We start from the raw sequence: 22,929 nt of genomic DNA, 5'->3' as shown, positions 1-22,929 counted from the left end.
GTTATATGGCCCTGCACCCGGCTATCCACGAGTGTAAAAGACAACCCATGAGCAGACAGCAATGATGCGGCCACACCGGGGCAATGACACAGTGTCCAATGCCCACATAGTATAACAAAGTACACAGAGGCTGAGGGAGGGGCGTCCCCTGAGCTAAGAAGTGGCTAGCCTATGCAGCATATCAAGGCCCTCTCTAAGATACTCAGAACTTCAATTAACACACAGAGGCTATAAGCAAACACAACCACCCTTTTTATATACTGCTATAACCATTAATGAAAGCTACGACTGTCTACATGCTAGGGAAGCAAAGCTAATTAAACTTAGTGCAACACCAACAAAACAAAAACATAAACAATATGAAGTAGAAAAGGGACTTGTAAGAAAGAAAGAACGATTCACTGGAATAGAGGGACAAGAAAAGGCAAGGGGGGATTAAATATAATGAAAATACTTTCGTGTGTATATGAAACTGTCAAAAACAACTTAAAATTTCAAGAATTTAATTTTCAAAAGCTATAACAAAAATTCTAAATGGTCAATTTGGAACTGTAGCTACTTAACCAAGTATCCAAAACCATGTTTACTGGGAGTGGTCAGACACATTTCACGGCAGCCATTAGTTACAGGTAGGCCAACTCACCTAAGTGAGGAAACAGGTCCGCGTGCAGCTGATGCTTCTGGGTGCACAGTTTCACCAGTCTCTGCAGCCGGCTTATACAAGAGAAGTGTGGAGAGAAGGCGGTGGCTTTCATGAGGATTCGGTCAGTCCTGGGGGCGTCTGAGATGGGAGCTCGGCTGGAGGAAAGGAGGGGCAGAGGCCTCTTGTGAGAGGCCTGCCGTGTTTGTGCTATAGAGTGTGTGGTGGGGGCCACTCCCTGCATTGGTAGGCTGGTGTTCTGAGGTTGAGGTGACTTGCAGACTGAACCCTGTGGTGGCGCTGGAGGTTTTAAAGAAGTAGATAGAGGTGACAGGTGGGCGTGCTGCTGTGGAGGTGTGGGAGGGGTGCTAAAGTGCTCTTGCCGAACTTTTAAAAGCTCTGTCTCTCTCTGGCGTTGCCGGTTCTGAGCCAACTTGCTCTGCAACTTTTTTCTCACAGTCACTCCTTTCTTTAGGTCATCGTCTTCCTCGTTGAAAGCAAAGGGGTCTTCCAACTCAGTGTCCAGGTAGTGGAGAGGAACCCTTGCCCCAGGTGGAGAGAGGGACATGCCGTCCAGTCCATTGGGCATCTTCAAGGCCAGGGTGGGCACCGTCAGGCTAAAGGCCATGGCGTCCATCTGGGGCCTGGCCTTCACCTCGTCTACCGGGTCATTCTTTTTCTTCCTCTCTTTTTTCGGGATAAAGCCGAGTACCTGCAGGTGGCTGTTGCAGTACCTGCAACAGTGCACACAAACATGGGAAGAAGTTCTTCACATATACACAAAGCAGAACATAAGTACAAATGACAAAATGTGGCTCCAAAGACACTAACAACTGAATGGCCAAGGCCACGGGTGGTGGCACAGGCCTGTCATCCGAGCACTTGAGAGGTGGAAGCAGGAGGGGCAGCCGTTCAAAGCTAGCATGTAGACTCTTACCTTTAAAAACCATATTGAAAAAATTATAGCCAGCCAGGCAATGGTGGCACATGATTTTAATCCCAGCACTCGGGAGGCAGGGGCAGGTGGATCTCTGAGTTCATAGCTATAAGAGCAAGCCTTGGACTACAGATCAAGTTCCAGGGTGGCCAAGGCTATTCAGAGAAACCCTATCTTGAAAACAGACACAAACAAAGAAGCTAACAAACAAAAGTGACAGCCAGCTGGAAATACGGTAGCACAAGCCTGTAATGCCAGCACTTAGGAGGACCACAATACAAGATTAGCCTGAGCTACCCAGCAAGACCCTATTTCAAAAAAATAAAATGGAAAAAACTAATTGTCATTGAAGTCTGTAATTTTGATAAGGCACATAAGTGAACTGCTCAAGTATAGATGCAGCCAGGCAAAATCAGGTCTGTCCACTGGTGAGCGGCGTGCACTGTCTGACATGGCTTTGTTTTTCTATTCACAGCAAACAAAGTAATTCATCACAAGTCTGAAGATCACTTAAAAGTCTCTAACGAAGCTGGGCAGTGGTGGTGTATGCCTTTAATCCCAGGACTTGGGAGGCAGAGGCAGGCAGATTTGAGTTGAGGCCAACCTGGTCTACAGAGTGAGTTCCAGGATGTCTAGGGCTATACAGAGAAACCCTATCTTGAAAAACAAAACAAAACAAAACAAAACCAAAACAAACAAAAAAAAAATCCAACACCACTTAAGTTCCTGGAGTTTCACTAAGATCTTATAGCATGAGACACACACACAAACACACACACAGGGTGGGAACTAATAAATTCCTGGAGAGTCACCAAAATCCGCTAACAAAGTTCTGACTTGTGCCATGAGATGCATGCACCATGTGGAGGGAACTGAGCGTTAGTTAGTTAGTGGACTGAGCTTCTCCATAGGCAAAAGTAAGAGCAAGCACTGTCTCCTCCAGTACTAAGCCGAAGTAGGCACTGAAATAATGGCCTCCATTCAGACAACTTCACTACATTTACAAAAGTGAATTTGCCCAAAACTACTTTCCAAGAGAAAAGTGACCAAATGGAGATAGGTGCTAAACGCAAAGATGACCCTGTCAGTAACAGGCAGGCTACCTTTGTAACTTAAACACCATGAAGACTAGAATACCTACGGAGAAAGTAAGTACCTGTTATGACAGTTAACCATTCTGAAAACCTGTCAAGCTTTGTGAAACAGAATAGTCTCCACTCCATATTCTTTACATTGTTCCCACAGCATGCTAACAAGTGCGCCATAAAAATAGTACTCCACGCTCATGTCAATTTGGAAAATTACGGCTTAACCCAAATTACATAATGATTTTGTTGTTGCTTGTTTCTGCTGAAAAAACTTTTCAAAGCATTATATATAATAATGTGATTATCAAGTTCCAAGGGAGATGTACCCATCTGTCAGGGTGTCCCAAAGCTATCTGAAGACAAAACCAATTGTTGCAGCAAACAAGCAATATCTCCACAGAACTGAGCAGACCTGGCAACTCTGCCAGACCCCACACACATCCTAAACAAAAGAGTCCTAAACTGAGGGCAGTAAGGAAAAATGGTGTTGGGTAGGAAAAGCTAATAACTAAGAAGAGGAGAAGGAGGAGGAGGAGGAGGAGGAGGAGGAGGAGGAGTCAGGGGAAGGGGCAGGAAGAAAGGAAGAAAGGAAGGGAGGGAGGGAGGGAAGGAGGAAGGAAAGGAAGAAAGAAGGAAGGAAGGAAGGAAGGGAGGAAGGGAGGAAGGGAGGAAGGGAGGAAGGAAGGAAGGAAGGAAGGAAGGAAGGAAGGAAGGAAGGAAGGAAGGAAGGAAGGAAAGAAGGAAGGAAGGAAGGAGGAAAAAGCAGCAGCAGTAGTACTGGGTATGCTCCAGCCTTTAACCCCAGCACTCAGGAGGTAGAGGCAAGGCCATCAGGAGTTCAGTTTCCTTCCTGTACAGGGAGGGAGTCCACGGCCAAGCTGGGCTACTTAAAACATGGGATCAAAACCCAACAATCAAGAGGAAAACAGAGTAGTCACACACAGTGGCACACACAAGTCCAGCTACTCAGAATATCAAGCCAGGAGGATAACAAGTTTGAGGCCAGCCTGGGCCACATAGGGATGGTTTTATCTCAACTAAAAAAGGGCTAGGATAGGTGGCCACTGATAGAACAAGAGTCTGAGTTCAGTATACAGCATCAAAAAACAATAAAACAAATGGTTTTCAGCATTTGATGAAAACATTAGTTTCTCACCAAAGAACAGTAAGGCAGAATTTTGTATTCTAAGTTAGAAGTCAGGGCGAGAGAGATGGCTTGGTGGTTAAGAATGCTTGCTACTCAATCATGAGGACCAGAGTTTGGATTCCCAACACCAATGCTGGGCAGCTCATAAAAGCCTAATCAATTAATCATTCCCTCCAGACAAGGTGGCAAATTCATTTTATATATTTATGTTAAATGCTGTGCAGAACTAAGTAAACATTCTAGTTCAGTTAGGAAGAATCTTCCCTCTTTAAGAGAAGCAGCTTAAGTGCTTATTGTCAGCTTGCTATATTGTCCTGTGTGCGTGTGCGTGCATGCGTGCGTGTGTGCAAAGGCTTGCTGATGGAGAACGTGTGATACCCTCACAGTCTCCTGAGTCCTAGGTTTATGCATGCATGAGCCACCAGACCTTGAAGGAACATTTTTTCACTTTTTAAAAAATAACTTTTAAATTACATTTTAATTTGTGTGTGTTTGTTTGTGTGGACACACACAGGCATGCCATGGTCCACCGACAGAGTCAGAAGAAACTTTGGAGAGTTGTTTTTTTCCTTCTACCATGTGATTTCCCAAGGACTGATCCTAGGTCCTCAGTGCCTTTACTAGCAGTGCCTCATCTCAGCAGCCTCTAGAAAGAAGAGATTATAGGATATGACAGCACTCACTTTCCCAGTGACCAGAGGGAAGGAGGCTGTGTGGACAGACTGGCCTTGCTCTTTCTCCTTCCTGAGTACTGGGACTGTTGGAGTGAGCTGTTAACATGCCTAGCTGACTCTGTCAGCTAAAGCTTGTTGTTTTGTAGGATAGTAAATAAGAACACCTCAAATTCTTCAGTCTTCAAAGAATGATTGTATTAACAAAAATAAATTCTTATTTTCAAATGATTAATTTTTCCAAATAATTATGATTTAACTAGTAACATTTATATAGAAATTAAACATATTATTACATGAATTCAACCTGGATTTTTGAAACAACAGGGTATTAACCTCTTTCTAATTCTTATTTAGCTTATTTGCAAATAACACTACCAACTATAGTGGGCTGGCCTAATGCTACTTGTATTTTAATGGTTGTACCATAGAAGAGAGTCTGCACGTAAAATGCTGAATGAATAAAGACGCCATGGCAGGGCGGAACAGACAGAGGTGGGCGAGGTTTTGGGAGCTTGGGGGAGAGGAGCCACGAGGGGAAGAAGGCAGGAGGAAGAAGGGGTGAAGAAAAAGCAGTGGCCCCGAGGGCTGGAGTTAGGAGCAGCCCAGAAGAAGCCCAGAAAGTGAAGCTCAGAGTTAGTGATGGGAAAGTAGATTCCAACATAGATGGCAGGCAGCTGCCCAGTTCTTTATATTATTGGAAATATAAAGGTTGTGTGTGGTTTTTATCAGGGAACTAAATGGTCTAAGGTGGTGTAGTCGGAATTAAGTATTTCAACAACAAACAATAAAAGTCTTTTTTGCAGTTACAGTCATGGAATAGTTTTGAAATAGGATGTACACTTAGTACTAATTCTCTCAATATAGAAATGTAAAACCCCTTCCCCTTCTTATCTTGTTCTGAGAAGAAAAAAAGAAGTCTGTCAGGTGAAATAGATGCTTCAGAAACTCTTGGGCTCTCCAGGAGCACAGCGGGCGGGCGCAGCGCAGTGGCCCAGGAGGCGGTCCAGGCAGTAAGCCTGCCTTGAAGTCAAGTTGCTGTGGCACCGCAGCTAAGTGGCCAAGCTAAGCAGTCCCAGCATGGGCAGGGAAAGGGACTAGCTTCGGTCCCGGGAGCCAAGCGCTGCGTGCTCCATGCACAGGTCCCTTGCACTCCTGAGTTAACGTTTTCTTCTTCGCTCTGCTAACCATGTTTCTGACTTTCAGGCACTATAAACGGAGCCACATGTGCTCACAGAAATTCCCAAACCCCCAAACCCCAAATGTGTGCTCATTTTGGTAGGCTCTCTATCTATGGGGATCATCCATTTCACACTAAAACCGACAAATACTCAACATAAAGAAGGCGCCGTTCTTTTTTGGCCATTTATGCAGGTTGACATATGCTTACTTTAAAGAATGTGGGCAAGCACACGGAAGGAGGGTGCGTGTTTAAACTTTCTGTCCTAACATAGTATCTAAAACTGTGTTCAAGAATGATCACTGTGGACGGGTGTGTGTGTGTGTGTGTGTGTGTGTGTGTGTGTAACAGCTCAGAGGTTAAGAGTACTGACTACTCCAAAGGTTCTGAGTTCAATTCCCAGCAACCACATGGTGGCTCACAACCGCCTGTAATGGGATCTGGTGCCCTCTCCTGGCATGCAGGCACACATACAGCCAGAACACTTTATACATAATAAATAAATCTTTAAAAAAATCACTGATCTAGAGAATGAAAAAGAGTATGAAGAGACTGTACATGGAAGTATTTTTCCTAGGAATATAAACGATAACCAAGTACAACTCATTTCTTAAAAATAGCACAATGAAGCCAGGTGGTGGTGGCGTACACCTTTAATCCCAGTGCTCAGGAGACAGAAAAAAGAGAATCTCTGATTTTGAGACCAGCCTGGTCTACAGAGTGAGTTCCAGGACAGCCAGAACTACACAGAGGAACACTGTTTCAAAAAGAAAGGAAAAAAAAAACAACAACAAAAAACCCCTAAATAAATAAATAATGAATGAATAAATATAAATTAAGAAATAGCACAATGTTTTTAAAGTATAAATTCACAGATTTTGTGATAAGTCTGCCCTTAAAGTATAAATCCAGCTGGCGAGGGGGGCAATGGATTGTCTAGGAGCAGGCGCAGAGCCAGGCGGGCGATCACTAAGCGCCCGCCTCCCCAAAGGCCAGCACTGCCAGCGCTGCCAGGGTGCAGCCTTTAAAGTCCCAGGATGTCCATGCCCCTTCCAGCCTTACTTTCTGTAACCGTGGCACTCTCCTAAGAAGCCAGCCTGACTCTAGGTGAAGCCTGGCTGCTTCCGGACACGCCCTTCCCGTTGCCCTGCCAGTAAGGACCTCCGAGGTATTCCTCTAACTTCAAGTGGGTCTCTTGCTTCCCCTCAGGATGACTCCAGCACCACCCGCTCAGCCAGATTTTCATCATTATTCTGTAATAATGACCCCAGGAAAGGTTTCCCAAAGCCAAAGCCCTTACCCTAGTCTCCTGCGGCTTGCACCCCTGAGGAGTTCTCCATCGCTATGGTGTGGGAATGGACAAGGAGAAGAAAAAGATTTGAGTCTGGCTTCCACTGAGGTTTGGAAAAGGGTTCATTTGCTAAGACACAAAGCAAAGCAGCCAAGATCCTTAATGGAAGGTGTGATGCCCATAATTGCCCTTTCTCAGACACAGGCCTTGACACACCCTGCTCCAGCAGTTCCGCCTGCTGAGGGCTGAGAACACAGCAATCCTAGAACCTGCCCCATTCCCAGAGCTGGCTTGAGCCTGGCTCATCTGGTGAGCTGGTCACTTCTCCCTCAGGCGGCTGAGCTCCTTTTTAAAGTCTTAAACCCTAGGTTTAGCTCTGTGGTCAGTATCTGCACATCTGCCAAGAAATTTCCACATACTGAATGTGGCCCCTGTACTTCTCCCTAGGTTGGGGATGCAGACAGACTGCAGTCTACAGCTAGCATATGAAGACAGGAAGAGGTGCCAACTGAAGAGGGCAGGGGCTCTCAGCCCTGAGACAGAATGTTTAGGACAGTGCTGTCTCAGATAACTTTCAGTGATACTAGAATGGTTCTGTAATGCACAGCCATGCAGAAGGGAGCCACGCACGAACGCACGCACGCACGCACGCACGCACGCACGCACGCACGCACGCTCTCCTGCAGCTGTGGAACACTTTGCTAAGGCCGAGTGCTCAGCTTTGAGAGGGAGCAACCACCCATGAGAGATGTTTGCCACAGTGGACAGTGCCAGCTTAAGAACGTGATTCCCTCCTCACACTGACTAAATGACTTCCAGGCCTCTGCAGTATTTTTGCTCCCTGACAGTCTGTGACATTATTTGGTGACCTGTAAACCAGAAAGGATTAGCTTTTTTCTGACTAAAAATAATTTTTTAAATTAAATATGAAAATGCAAGAAAAATATAAAGAGGATAATTCTTTTTTAAAAAGTGAAAATACAGTTTCATAAACATAATATATGTGGGATTCTTTTTAACCATAAAAGGCCACATGAGAAAACAATGCCAAACACAACTTAGACATGTGTCATGGTTTCATTATTTTAAATTCTTTTCCAACTAATACATCTTTTATTACCCTTCATTCAGGCATTTTCCCTCCAAAATCCAAATTAATGCTAACAGTAGCACTTAGCTAGTTCCTATCCTGTGGCCACACACCAGACAGACCGACACCGCACGGGTGAGCAGAAACTTTTAGGAAAAAAAATTGTTTCTTAAATATCTAAAAGACAGGCAGAAGAAGCAGGTAGATCTCTGTGCATCTGAGACCAGCCTGGTCTACAGAGTGAGTTCCAGAACAGCCAGGACTACACAGAGAAACCCTGTCTCAAAAAAACAAACAAACAAACAAACAAAGTCTAGAAATGTATGAAATCAATAAAAGAAGAAAATATTTAAACATACTTAAAATAAAGTGTCCTGCTTTATTAAAAACAAACAAAAACAACAACAACAACAACAACAACAACAACTGCTTTCTTAACCCCAGAAGTATTCCAAAGTTTTTTGGAACAGCCCCAGGATTAATCACTGAAATTTAACCCCCTGAAAAGAACTGAAAAGACCCAGTATCAGACAAAGGGAGAGACTGGCAGGCAGCGCACCCGAGTGGTCCGCTCCAGCCCTTACCTGCGATCCTCTGACTTGGGAATGGGGTTGGTGCAGCGTTGGCTGTTATACTTGGCCACATATTCACATTGCTTGAAGGGGGCAGTCTTGTCTTCCAGAACGTGTCTGATACAGAAAGCGTAGCCGTTGAGTCGCCGCTGCTTGCACAGTTTGGGGCTATATGAGCACAAGGGCTTATTGTCAACCTCAGAGAAGTGTATATGTTTCCCTTCATACATCACGTGACTCTATTCCTTGTGAACATCAGCTAAAAGGCCACCACAAAAAGAAACCCAGATGATAAACAAATCAGAGAGTGTACGGCAGACTCAGGTGGAGAATTTCACTGAGGGGCTTGTGACCTCTCAGCCATACCTGATTTTAAATCTTCTGCACCACAGCAACGTGAAGAGAGCCCAGGGGTACCACAGTTTGGAATGCTGCTCAATCAAGAAGAAGCAGATTGTCTACAAAATATCAAAGGCCTCATTAACACAGACATGAACAAAACCAGCTCAACCAGAACACAAAATATTTCCATGCCGCCACCATTCCTAGCTTGGTAGACAGATTAGAATCTAGTATTCCAAGGATCAGATCCAACAGGAAAAGGGGGCTTTATAAAATGTGTTATGTCACTCTCCAAAATTAAACCAAATCATATCATTCTGTGACTAGCTCAAGGTGGCTCAAAGCTAGGGCCTCTTCTATCAAGTTAATTCCACGATGATCTACACCTATAATCACTTAGGAGATGCTGGTAGAAAGACCAGAATTCCGGGTCATCCTCAGCTATACGGTAAGTTTGAGCCATCCTGGTCTAAGTAAGACTCAGTATCAAGTGAGGGGAAAGAGTGGGAGCTGGACAGAAGGCTTGGCAGTTAAGTACACTGGCTGTTTTTCCAGAGAACCTGGGCTCATTCCACAGAACTCACAATGATCTGTATCTGCAGTACCAGGGCCTCCAAGGGCACCAGGTGCCCATGCGGTATACAGGCACGCATGCAGTCACAATACCCACCCATACACAAACAAAAAATACAAATTTTCAAAAATAGTTTCTTCCAAAGCGTTACATTTTTTGTTAAATTGACAAAATATTTAGCAATTTGTTAAAAAATATTTGTATGAAATACAAAACAGAGTTGGTTATGGTGTCAGATACCTAATATGCCAGCATTTGGGAAGACGAAGCAGGAGGATTACTTCTAACTCAAGGCCAGCCTGTTCTAGATAGAGTTCTGGCCATGCCATCCAGGGGTACACAGGAAAAGCATATTTACAACGAAACAAACTAGTTTCAAGTAAAGGCACCCATGGCATGTATGCATGCACAAGCACACAAAAAAATAAAGAAATAAAAGCAATAAAATAAAGGAAGAAGAGGACAAAGAGAGAGCAGGTGTGAGATGGCTTGCAGCACAAGCCTGGTTCCCTCAGGTCTACCCTTGGAAACCACATCAATGCGGGAGGACTCAACTGACTCCCCACACGTTGTTCTGACCTCCATGTACACACTATAACACACATGCCCACACACATAGCACACACATAGACAGGATAAAATAAAAACTTTAAGTCAGACACGACAGTATTCATCTGTAAAATTCCAGCTCTTGTGCAGTAGAAGAGCAGGAGTTGGAGGCCAATATAGACTACACGGGTATTTTCAAAAGGGTGGACAGGCTGGGGATTTGGCTCAGTGGCACTTGCTATAGAAACATGAGGACAAAAGTTCAGCTGTCTAGAACCCATAAAATACCAGGTGAATGTGATGACCTCTTGTGATTCCTATGGCAGACACAGGGGATCCCCAAGAAAACTGGCTAGTGAGACCAGCAGTGTACCTAAGACTAAGACCCTGCCTCAACATGTAAGGTGGAGATCAATTGAGGGAAACTTCTGACATCAGCCTTAGGCTTGCATACTGAGGCACAATGAACTCACACACACACACACACACACACACACACACACACACACACCACACATGCCTAAAAGAAAAATTAAAATATACACATACATACACACATATGCACATAAAGTAGAACAAATTTTGTTTTTAAAAGGTGCTATTTCTGGGCCGACAAGATGACTCTGATCAAGTCTGCCACCAAGCCTGAATCTCAGTTCAATCCCAAGGATCCACACAGTGGGAGGAGCGAACCAGCGCCTGACAGTGATCCTCTGACCTATGCCCACCCACCATGGCATTCTTGGGAGAACACACACACACATACATACATACATACATGTAAAACAATGCACTGCTATTGCTTTTCTAGTGTTCTGTGTGCCATAGCCATCACATCCAAACCTGAACTCTTCCAGTTTCATCCAAGTTTGAGTTAGTCGACCACATTCACACCAGTTGGTCCAGTGCTCTTAGCCAGTTAAATAAATAAAAGGACTAATCACGGTTTAGATCTTCTAACCCAATACTCCCTAAGAAAATGAAAGAGAAATTACACAGTATCTGCTACACTAGGACACACAAAAAGACCAAATGTAGCACTTATATAACACTACAGTCTATAGCAACAAGCTGAACCTAATTTATGAGGTCCAACCATCAGTGAGGTAACAGAACGTCAACTCTTCTGGAAGTCACCCAGATGGTGGATGACAGCTTAGACTTCAAATTTATCTCTCCCTTTAAAACCATATGAGGTCGGGCATGCTATCACAAGCTTTTAATCCTAGTACAGGGGAGGCAGAGGCAGTCAGATGTTTGTGAGTTCGAGACCAGCCTGGTCTACAAAGTGAGTTCAGGACAGCTAGCTAGGATTACGTTGAAAAATCCCCCTACCTTGGGGAGAAAAATAAAGCACTTGATCCGGGACTGCAGATGAAGTTCAGGTGGCAGAATGCTGACCTAGCACCCAGCCCAGGGTCTAATCCTAGCACTACATGAGAGAGTACGGTGAGACAGTCAGGCCTAGGCCTAAAATCAGCACTCTGAAGATGAACACCGACAGGGGATCAAAAGTTCAGGGCCATGAGATCCTGTCTCAAAAGAAAAAAAGAAACAAACTCTGTTCCTGCCAGTCCAGCACAGTGGTGGGAGATGCTCAGCATGTGCGAAGTTGGAATCTAATTCCCGGTACTACAAAAACCCACGCTACAAGAGGGAAGAAAGGGCAGAGTTAGGGGACACTAACTACCCAGAAATGCCTCACACCAATGAACAGGATAACACACAAATGACTGCGCCAGAAGATATGGATGTTTGAGTCCAAAATCTGCCACTTACTGTTAGCTTGAACATTTAACCTCTCAGAATCTCGGATTTCTCATCCACAAAGCAGGGATAGCAGTAGCACTATCATCTCTAGGTTCTAAGGATCCAATGGTAATACAGGGACTGAGCTAAGGATCATGGTTAACACATGCTAAGCTCTGGAGAAACAGAAACTATTCACAAATGTTAACTGTATGGCATGAGCTACTGTCTTTCCATCTGCCAGTGAGAACAAGGGACACTATATGCTCCTAGAGAAAGAACATTCACTACACAGAAGATAAAATGCAGATTACACAGCACCGTACAGTCTGTAACAATAAAATGAGCCTATTTTGCAGAGTCAGGGTCTCAGACTTCACAAAGACAAAGCAAATCCCAAACTGTTAGTGTAGTTAATAAAACACATAGGCTAATAGACCTAGCCATGCACAAATGCAGAGCAAAAGTAAGAGCTTTCTCTTTCACCTTATTAGGGCGAAAGAAAGACGAACTGAACTAAAGTGAGTTTTGCTGTCTCTAGAATGAGGATGTAGTCCAAGAAGCTCGAAGGCTCCACAGAGTTGGAGCTGTGCCACATGGCTAGGAAGCTGGGCCACAGCATCCTCCAGGCCCCAGAAATCCCTAGCAAAGTGTGTGGGGGAGGGGGTGTCAATCAATTTTAGAGGCTGGACTGAGGAGGTAGAGGTCTTGCCTATTACACAAACCCCTGGGCTCTATCCCCAGAATTGCCCAAACCAGATGCTGCTGGTACACACCTGTATTCCTAGCACTCACGAGGCAGAGGTGGAAGGATCTGAAATTCAAGAGCATCCCCAGCTATACAGTCGCTTACAGACTAGCCTGGCATACAAGAGATACTGTCTCAAAACAAATTCTCCTTGCCCTAAAGTCTGGGTACTGAAGACAGGGTAAGTGAAAGCAGGTCAACAAATGACTAGAATGCTCACGTCCATGCCATCCATCCACCACCAAACTCTCAAATTCAAGTCCAGCTGAAGATCTACCGGTTTCTTAAAAAGTCACCCTCGGGGCTGTTGAGATGGTTCAGTGGGAAGAGATACTAGTCACCAAGCCTAAGCACCTGAGCTCCATCCCTGGAACTCACACCACAGAGGGAAAGAGCAGGCTCTGGCAAGTTCTGTTCTGGCATCCACATTTGTGCGGTGGCATAAATGTGTGCACATACATACACCATAAATGTAATTTTTAAAATTTAATTAAATAATTTAATTAAAAATTATCTTACATGTAAGATTTTTTTTAAGTTATTTACATGGCCAAGATGATGGTTCAGTGGGTAAAGCACCTACTATACGAATCTGAAGACCTGAGTTCGAATCCCCAGAATACTCGAAAATCCACATGCAGAAGCACATATCTGTAATCACAGCACTCCTACCAGAAGATGGGAGGCACAGACAAGGGGGGAGGGGGCCCTTGAAGCTCTCAAGTCATTATCCTAGCAAGGGCAGCAAGAAAGAAAAACAAAAAACCAACAAACACACAAGAGACCCTGTCTCAAATTAGGCAGAAGGTGAAGACCTACCCTGTGGTCATCTGTTCCCGGAGCATGCACCTGAGTTCACTCATGTGAATGTATACACAAGACTGTCTACATCTACATGCACACAGCACAAAGAAAAAATAAACAGGCCTGAGCCATGACACCCCACTTCCCTTTGAAAACCTTTCTAGCCAGGTGTGGTAGTGCAGACCTGTATTTCCAGCACCAGGGAAAGCAGGATTGCCAAAAGCCAAAGCCAGTCTGTGCTGCATAGTGAGCAAGGCCTCGACATGAAGAAACCCTTTTCTCTGTCAGATGTATTCATTTTATGTATATGAAGTTTTCACCAGCATCCATGTTTGTGCACCATGCGCATGCCCACGGGGGTCAGAAGAGGGTGTCAGCTCCGATGAACCTTAAGTTACAGCTGACTATGGCGTGAAGCACTATGTGGGTGTTGGGAACTGGACCAGGCTCCTCTGCAAGAGCAATAAGTGCTCTGAACTACTGAGCCATCTCTCCAGCCTTCAAAACCCTTTTTGTTTTCTTTTTTGAAGTTTTTGTACCTTGTTTATTCTGTCGACACCTTCACTTATTAATCAACTAGGTTTCTAGGGTCCCTGTAACTTTAATTTTTTTAAAGCTTATTTTTAATGATGGTTCTTAAACGTTTTAACCTCCCTTCTAGCCCACCACCCATCAGAGGTAGTAGAAAAGAACGGATACGGGGGAAGTGGACCTGTTTAGATACAGTTCTTTGGAGCAACTCTCATCTGTGTTGTCTGGAAAAAGGCAGTTTAGTTTACAGGTCAGTAGCAGCAGCTCAATCCACTTGCAAATACTTCAGGAATTCACCAGCAGTCCAATCCAGTAGAGTCGGGAGAGCAACCATGGATCATCGGTGACATTACCTAACAGAGCCACAGGCCTCCACCTCTGCGAGAGGCAGCAGAAGAGGCAGAGGGCTGACAAGAGAAGCTCTCAGCAGAGTAAAGACCAGTGAAGCCTTCCTCAGGCCAACAAGTGCTGTATAGCTGTGTAAGCAAGCCAAGCTCAGTCTCCATTACCGTCCTCACCAACCTCACTGCCTCCAAACACTGTGTGTTCTTTACAGGTCTTTTCTCACCCATGTCATCTCAGCACGTGTGTTTGTCTTAGTCGACATCACTTGGTCAATCAGTCCAAGTGGCAAGAAGTTGCCAGGACACTGCCGGAAGTTTTTTGGTGTTTCTCTCTATGGAGTCCCGACAAATGCAGCTCAACTATGCAGTGTAAGGCAGACCAATGCATGGGTGTCTTTACCAAAGAATCCTTCATCAGGTGTCCTTTTACATATCTGTTTTAGCAGAACATCTTTTCACCTGTGTCTGTTTCAGCAAAATGTTCTTTCAACTGTTTATACCAGCAAAACACCATCCGAGCCAACCAACTTTCTAAAGAGCCATTAAGTTTCTACTTCAGATCCCAGTCTCTCATCCTCCGTCTGGATGGACCTATAGGCCAGGGCAGTGGCTTCACACTCATGCAATCCTCCTGCCTCAGCCTCCCATGTTCTAGGATCACCAGATGAGCCACCACGCTTGGTTCTCTAGCCTTTCTTAGTTTTCTTAGTTTGTCCCTATCACCCACTGCTTTGAAAGTGACCTTCATGACCACATGTAGAATCCACAGTACTTTGGGAGGCAGAGGGAGGCGGATATTCATGAGTTTGTGACTAACCTGGCCTACAAAGTAAGTGCCAAGACAGCCATGGCTCAAGAGAGACACTGTCTTGACAAAACAGTAACAAAAAGGTGACTTTTTGTTTGTATAATGGGGAGATTTTTATTTTTTGGTTTCTTTGGATTTTGGTTTTTTCGAGACAGGGTTTCTCTGTGTAGCCCTAGCTGTCCTGGAGCTCACTCTATAGACCAGGCTGGCCTCGAATTCAGAAATCCGCCTGCCTCTGCCTCCCAGAGTGCTGGGATTACAGGCGTGCACAACCACCGCCCGGCTGGGGAGATTGAACTCTCAGGCACCAGCCCATCTTTAATGCCTGCTGCCTTCACATTAGTTCTTGGGCTTTTTATCCCATCTTTTCTCCATCCTCAGAAGAGCAACATCTCACGTCTACCTCCTACCATGGAGAGCGACCGGATGATAATTTTCACCTTTCTGCAGTTTCTGGAAGTGCTCATCACAAATACTCCTCCCTTGAGACTGGCTGGCTAGTTCCCACAGCACGCACCCACATGACAGAGGCAGGGGAAAGGAAATCTTAGGCTTTATTTTTTTCTTCAAGTGACAAAAATCATCAACTGTTAGCTCCTAGCTACCAGTTTCTCCTTCCTCTATTCTCAATGTCTTGTAAAATGACTCAACTAAGATCCCCCTCCTCCGCCCACCTGAAAGTCCACCACAGGCCAGACTTCCATTCCAAGCGCGGAGTGCAGGGTCTGCCCTCAGGCTGCACCAGCTCCTTGGGGGAGAGCCATTCCCCTACTGTGCCGGAGGAGGCGGTCACTCTGACACTCCCTCAAGATCACTACACTTGAGACCACTCACTCTCACTGCCTGGCTATGATGCTGTGCAGTCACGGAGTTTCTATTTGGTTTCTTGGGTTGCTTTAGAGGAGGGAAACACAGATTTAAGTGTATTACCATGGTTAACCCAGAAGTAGACAGTCTCTATGAGTTTGAGTACTGCCTGATGCACATAGCAAGTTCCAGGCCAGCCAGGGCTATGTAGTAAGGCCCCACTTAAAAAAAATATTCTGTGGTCAGACAGTGGTGGCACACGCCTGTAATCCCAGCACTCTGGGAGGCAGAGGCAGGCGAGTATCTGAGAAACCCTGTCTCAAAAAAACCAAAAAAAAAAAAAAAAAAAAAAAAAATTCTGTGTAGTAAAATATACTTTAACAGGAACAGTGAGTTGTTGGCTCAGCAGGTAAAAAGTACTTGCTACTTTTTAAAAAGTACTGCCAAGCCTGACTTCAGTCAATCCCCAGGACCACACACACAAACAAATATGCTTTTAAAATATTTTAATATCCTATAATAACAATCAAAATAATAAAATATTCATCACGCTATTTGTTTACAACACAATTACTTTTATAATAAATATCTCTTTCTAATTTTATCTTTTTTTTTTTTTTTTTTTGCTTTTTAAGAGAAGATCACAACTCAATGTGGCCTGGAAGTCTCTATGTAACCAAGGATGATCTTGAACTTCTCATCCTCCTAAGTCTACTTTCCAAGTGTTGGGACCTCAGTGTGTGACATCATGCCTCTCCCTCCCTCTCTATGTATGTGTGTACCTGTGTCTGTCTCTCTGTGTATGTCCGTGTATGTGTCTCTGTGTATGGGTGTGTGTCTCTATATGTGTGTGTCTATCTCTGTGTCTCTGTGTATGTCTCTGTATGTGTGTGTCTATCTCTGTGTCTCTGTGTATGTCTCTGTATGTGTGTGTCTATCTCTGTGTCTCTGTGTATGTCTCTATGTGTGTCCCTCTGTCTCTCTCCCCCACCTACCTCACCTCTCTCTCTCTCTCTCTGTGCATATGCGTGCGTGTGTGTGTGTGTGTGTGTGTGTGTGTGTGTGTGTATGTAGACAAGCTCACACACATGTGAATACCAAAAAAGTTTCATGTTGAGGTCAGAGAACTTTTGTAAGTCAGTTTTCTTCTACCCTCTATGTGGGTTCTGGGAATTAAACTCAGTTCACAAGGCTTTGCAGCGAGTGCCTTCTCCCTCTTAGCTACATAGTGAGGCTTGAGTCCCTATTTTCTAATTTTAAATAATCAACATATTATTAAAGAAATTCTCATGTTTTTAGACTCAATGGCAAGAACTGACTATTAAGCCCTCATGAAAAGGCCAGCTCTCCAGTAGCTAAGGCGACTGTAACAGTAAGAGCATGCCTTCTTCCTTTAGAAGATTATAACCCACACATGAGATATGTTCAAAAGAACCAGATACTTCAGGTGAGCTGTTACAACTCTGGACACCTAGGGCCCCTGTGCGCTCACCAAGACCCAGAACAGACAGCTTCATCTATGCAGAATAATAGACCAGGTCTCCCCATTTACTTCTCTGTGGTGCCCTTTTCTCTGGTCAGCCCTCATCCATTTTTTTTTAATTATATTTCACATGAGAGTACAAGTGTCTGTGGAGAGCAAAGGCCTTGGAGCTGGTGTAGCTGCAGTTATGGGCAGGTGTAAGCCCAGCATCATACTGAAAACCAAACTTGCTCCTGCAAGAACACTGCTCCATGCTCCTAGCTGCTGAGCCACTTCTTTGTCCCACTAGTCCATCTTTAAAATACAATCAGGCACCAAATATGGTGTCACATGCCTTTATTGTCAGCACCCAGGAGGCAAGGGCAAAGGATTTCTGTGAGTTGGAGGCCAGCCTTGTCTACATTGGGACTTGTGGGAAAGCAAGGACTACATAGTAAGACTCTGTCTCAAACATAAACAAACGAACCCCTCAGTAGTCGCCTCACAGCCTGCCTACAGCTGCGTCTGTCCCACTCCTCTGAGGTCCTCTGGCACGGCTCTGCTTAGACTTCCATGACACTGTGGTGGTGACCAGACACCCTGCCATCTTCCTTGCTAGGAGACAAGCTCCACAGAGCCAACAGTTTTGAAGCATCAGCAGATCATAATGGCGCATGCTCAGCACACAGAGTTCTATAAACTATTTATTCTGTAGATATTTGTCACGGCTGTGTATGGAGGTCAGAGGACAGGTCTGGCATCCGTCCTCACCCTCCACAGCACTTCATGCTCCAGGCCAGCTGACCTGCAAGTTGCCAGGAGAGTCCCACCTACACCTCCCTCTCCCCTTGTAGAACTTGGACTACAGACACATGCTATGACTGTATTTAACATGGGTTCCAGGAACCTGAACTTGGATCAGGTTTGTACTTCCTAGGTCATCTTCCCAGCCCCCAACACAGACTCTTACTAGAAACTGAATTAATCTAAATAGGATCTAAATAAATAATAATTTTTATTTTTCACCACATTTTGGGGGAAGGGTGTGTGTGTGTGCCACGTCATGCACTGTAGAGTCAGAGGACAATGTTCAGGATTCTAATCTCTTCAGCCCACAAACAGTAACTCTTAATTCCATGTTGTCTATTCCAAGGGTGTCACATGTACTGCAATTATTAAGTAGCCCCTCCTTGTGTCTGAGGCTTGAGTCTGGGACTTCATCTATGCTAGGCCAAGATAGTAATGTTAACCTATATGGGCCTTAAAATAATTCTTAAAAACACCAAACTGGTACTTCACAAAGTCTGCATGATTTCTTACAGCCATTGCCAAATACAAAGAGACAGCTGTATAAACTGGAAGCTTCAAACTTTTTGACATTGGTTTGCTTGAGTTATTTGGAGCCCTGAGTTCAATTCCAGCGTTACAAGAGGGGTGGGGGGTTGGGAAGTAAATGCTATTAGATTTTCTAATTCATGATGGCAAAAAAGCTAAAACTAAGCTCTACTGTTTAATATAAGACAAAAAACAAACAAACAAACAAACAAACAAAAAAACAACAAAAAACAAAAACAAAACCCACTTCCTAAAAAGGCTGCAGGCAGGGCAGACATGGCAGCGCACACTTCTAATCCCACTGCTCAGGAGACTGAGGCTGAGTTCCTGGCCAGCCAGGGCTATATGTAGGACAGTCTCAAAACAACATAAAAGTCCTCCTTGAAGCTATATTCTGAAATTAACTGTGAAACAACGTACTGTTAGGGTTTCTATCTTTGCAACATGGAGGAGAACAGGCCCTGGCCACGAGGAGGGCAAACCTCAGGGAAAGCACCATAAAACACTGTGACAAGATCTGAGCACAGTTCCCTTTGACCACCGTGTCCTGTCTGTGTGGAGCCATCCCTGTTACTGCTACATCTCTAACTGCCACTGCGACTTTCTGTTCTGTCACCTTTAAAGCACAGGTCCAACAATGCACAGCTACTCTCTTAATGGGATGAATGTAAACTCTTGGGAGGTTTGTTTTCTAACAAAATCTGTGCAGATGGCAGCAATATTATCCAAGAGTGGCCAATGCTAAAATTACAGTCTCCTACTTATAGACTTTAAGCTATAAGATTTTATTTTACTTGATCTTTTTACAGTGAATGAGTGTAATTTGATCCAGAAAAGAGAAATAAAGTAGCTAAATATACTAATTCTTAAACCAAAATACCCATACATTAATGTAAAATGTAATAAAAATTGACTGAAGAGGAAAATATATCAACAGCTAGGACTAAAAGAGAAACCTGCCCATCTCCCAAAAATATGAAGTCATGATCAAACTCATGCCAAAATGATTAAAAATAAATGCTTATCAAATATCTGTTATGTTGTATTCAAATAAATTTAAATTAATTAAATGCCCTTACCTGATTTATTTGAAAGGGTTAAGGGTAGTTTATGCAGCAGAGAGATCACTCATTGCCTCTGGGAGGAATCAGGGATGGGGCCCCAATCTGGTCAATGTTCTCATCTGTAAAGGGAAGATAACTGTATGTACCTCATTGAGTTGCTTAGCAGAATTAAATTAGGTAGTTCAAGAATACGTGTTTAGCAAGGTGCCCAGCACACAGTAATCACTCACCATTACCTACTATCAGCAGCAGTAAGTACTAGTTTATTAGTACTATCGCTTCATCTCCCATCTACAGGGCTGAACTGCCCTCTCTCGGCTGCTAGTGGTTCCCTAATGGTACAGTGTAATTCTCCCTACTTCCCGCCCTCCTACCTTCTTGGGGCTGGAGTTACAGAATGCACTGAGAAGTTTCTCCTGTGCTCCACACTTAAAATCTACATCTAAAGAATGTTTCTAGCTTTGTAAAGAGCACTTAGGTATAGATTTCCTTCTGAGAGAAAACACTAGCAGCAGCCAGGCTTGGAGACACACACCTTTCCCCCAGCACTTGAGAAGCAGGAGCAGGTGCATTTCTGTGAATGGGAGGCCAGCCTGGTCTACATGGTAAGTTCCAGGACAGCCAGGGCTACATAGTGAGACCCTGTCTCAAAAAGAAAAAAAAGAAAAAAAAATATTGGAACAATGTTTGGTGCCAGGCGCGCGCGCACGCGCGCGCGTGCACACACACACACACACACACACACACACACACACACACACACACGACTGTTTTGGTTAGAACAGTCATCAGCTCCAGTTAATAATTCTTTACAACAAATGCTTCCTGAATCCCTGCCCATGTCACAACTGTTGCAGAAATCCTACACTGCAAGACCACTAAGGAGAAAGTTGTGACTAAACTCAGATTCTCTTGTTCTAGGAACCTTTTCTTTCTCCTTCGTGGTTCTCTGGAGCATCTGGGCCCTAGGCCTCCCTTCCCTTGCCTCCACACTCAGCCACAATGCTGGCCAAGCGTCTTTTAATTTCACTGTATAGCGCGGGCGCGCGGCACAAGATGAAAGGCCTATGATGGGGCAGAGGTGGACCACAGGCAGACTTCAGCAAATGCTGCGCTTCTGAAGGCTCCAACTCAAACAAGTTTCAGCAAGTTAGTGAATAAAAAAAAAAAAAAAAAGCAGACCTCACAGGTATGGTGGCTCATCACCACTACACTCTCAGCTCTAGGGAGGTTGAGGCAGGAGCATTGTTGTGAACTTGAGTCTATGAATTCACTCAGGCCAGATAGAACTAGTGTTGAGATACTGTCTCAAAAAAAAGAAAGAAAGAAAGAAAGAAAGAAAGAAAGAAAGAAAGAAAGAAAGAAAGAAAGAAAGAAAGAAAGAAAGAAAGAAAGAAAGAAAGAAAGAAGAAAGAAAGACAAACCAAACCAGAAGCTAGGTGGGAAGCTAGTTCAAGACCACCCAGTTACATAAACCCTGTCAACACACACACAAAGAAAGAAATTAAAAACTGAAATCTAGCCCAACCTCCAAGACCTTCCAAGTTTTCAGAATGTAAAATTTCTTACAAAATTTCATGTTTTCAGGTCAGCGGCTAATTGAAATTTCTAAATAAACATTCAGGACAAAGTTATTTTATGATGTTTCATCTACAAAATCGCTGTTATACACACAAAAGTGTAAGTCACACAAGATATTTCTAAGGAGTTAATCTCGCTTTTCATTTGTATCTGACTCCAGATTCCAAACCAATGTACAGACTGTCCGGTGCACAACCCCCTTTGCATTTCCTGAGATCCACCACGTCAGCTCTACCTCTTCCTTCCATTGCAGCTGCCCTCGGATCATGCCCCCCTCCCCAGCCTGCACTCCACTCACTGAGGCCCGCTGACCCCTGAACAGCCTCTGCCACCCCCTGCTCTCCGCCTCTCAGTCACCTAGTCCAGACCCTCTTCACTGTCTCCAGCCTCACCCTCACTGGCATGCAGCCCTGCCCTCCTTCATTCTATCTACTCCATACAACTACAAATACGACCTGCTCTATTTTAAGTAAATGTATTGGGCCAAAGCCCTTCCGGGTCACTGTTAAGGTTAACAGAAACCCAAATTCCTTACCAGCAGAGAAACGAGCCTGCAATCTGCACTAAGCCACATTCCCTTGCTCCAAGGCCAAGCAGAACCACAATTTGCAACACAGAACACTCTATTTATTGTCCCCAGGCACTTCTTCATAGCTGCAGGTCCCACCTCCCGAAATCCCTAACTCCTCCCAGTTGCTTAAGGTGGACAGATCCGGGTGGATGGGCGGGCAGTGAGGCCTTGTAGAAGCCTCCCCAGCCAGAGTAGGAAAACTCCAGGGTAACCCATCCTCACCATTCCATGTTGTAAATAGATTCAGTCTTCTTCACCTAACTAGAGTGGAGATGAGGGAAAGGAGGCACCTGGAGAGATGCGCTGGAAGCCCTGGGGTCAATAAGCAATACCTGGGACCCAAGAGTAACATTACAGGCCTACAATCTCCACCCTGCAAGTTCAGGGGTTCAAGGTCATATTTACTGCTAGATACTCGCTTTTTATATCAAAACAAGTAAAAATGGTTGGTTTTTTTCCTTTTGTTTTCTTTGTTTTTCGGGGAGGGAGGGTTGCTTTGGTTTTTGTTGTTGTCAGGCTAAGAACTGGCAAAGGCAGCTGATCTGCTAGAGGAATGAACACCTGCTTCAGTGACTCTTGTCACCTTCTCAGGCCACTCCAGAGTCAGCCTACCATGGCCACAAGCTACCCAGGCCTTCAGAGCCACAAAATAACTCTATTCTTAAGGGACACAGGCGCAGAGAATGTCAAATTCAAAGCACTCTCAAGGCCCTGGGTTCAAAACTTGGTGCCACCAAAAAAAGGAGACACAAAATTAAAGGAGCAGAGTACACTCGCCATTCTGAGGGTGTAGAGCCCAATTTCCGCAGCCACGCTACACAGCAGGTCAGACAAACAGACTACTGGTTTTTCTGAGTGTGTCTCCCCTGGCCCAGGCCGGCCTGAACCCCCTCCCAGTTCAGGCTGACAGTGAACTCTCCACACTCCTGCCGCAGCCTCCCAAGTTCTGAGACTCCAGACGAGCTTCCTAACTTGAAGTTAAGATTAATAAAATCAATAGTTTTTTATTTCAAATCGCAAGAGCCTGTGTGGGTCTGTGTTGGG

At 44.5% G+C, this 22,929-nt stretch overlaps 1 protein-coding gene across 9 annotated transcripts in view; it reads right to left on the bottom strand.

Annotated features, from left to right (window-relative positions):
- The window catches only part of Ino80d (INO80 complex subunit D), a 61,644-nt gene that overhangs the window by 33,150 nt on the left and 5,565 nt on the right, over positions 1-22,929 (bottom strand). For 3 of the 9 annotated variants that reach the window (XM_052191914.1, XM_052191913.1, XM_052191916.1), the window contains exons 2-5: positions 19,749-19,852; positions 8,983-9,074; positions 8,629-8,875; positions 644-1,374 (exon numbers count right to left, since the gene is read on the bottom strand). In XM_052191914.1, coding sequence (XP_052047874.1) covers positions 644-1,374; positions 8,629-8,846 — 949 coding nt within the window. In that variant the 5' untranslated portion in view covers positions 8,847-8,875; positions 8,983-9,074; positions 19,749-19,852. Of the gene's footprint in view, positions 1-643; positions 1,375-8,628; positions 8,876-8,982; positions 9,075-19,748; positions 19,853-20,268; positions 20,376-22,929 lie in introns of all 9 variants that reach the window. The other 6 variants (XM_052191917.1, XM_052191918.1, XM_052191919.1 and 3 more) reach the window with 3 other exon arrangements.

The sequence above is a fragment of the Apodemus sylvaticus genome, chromosome 9, assembly GCF_947179515.1.
Source record: "Apodemus sylvaticus chromosome 9, mApoSyl1.1, whole genome shotgun sequence".
Classification (NCBI taxonomy): Eukaryota; Metazoa; Chordata; class Mammalia; order Rodentia; family Muridae; genus Apodemus; species Apodemus sylvaticus.
This window is presented reverse-complemented; position numbering and strand designations above follow the sequence as displayed.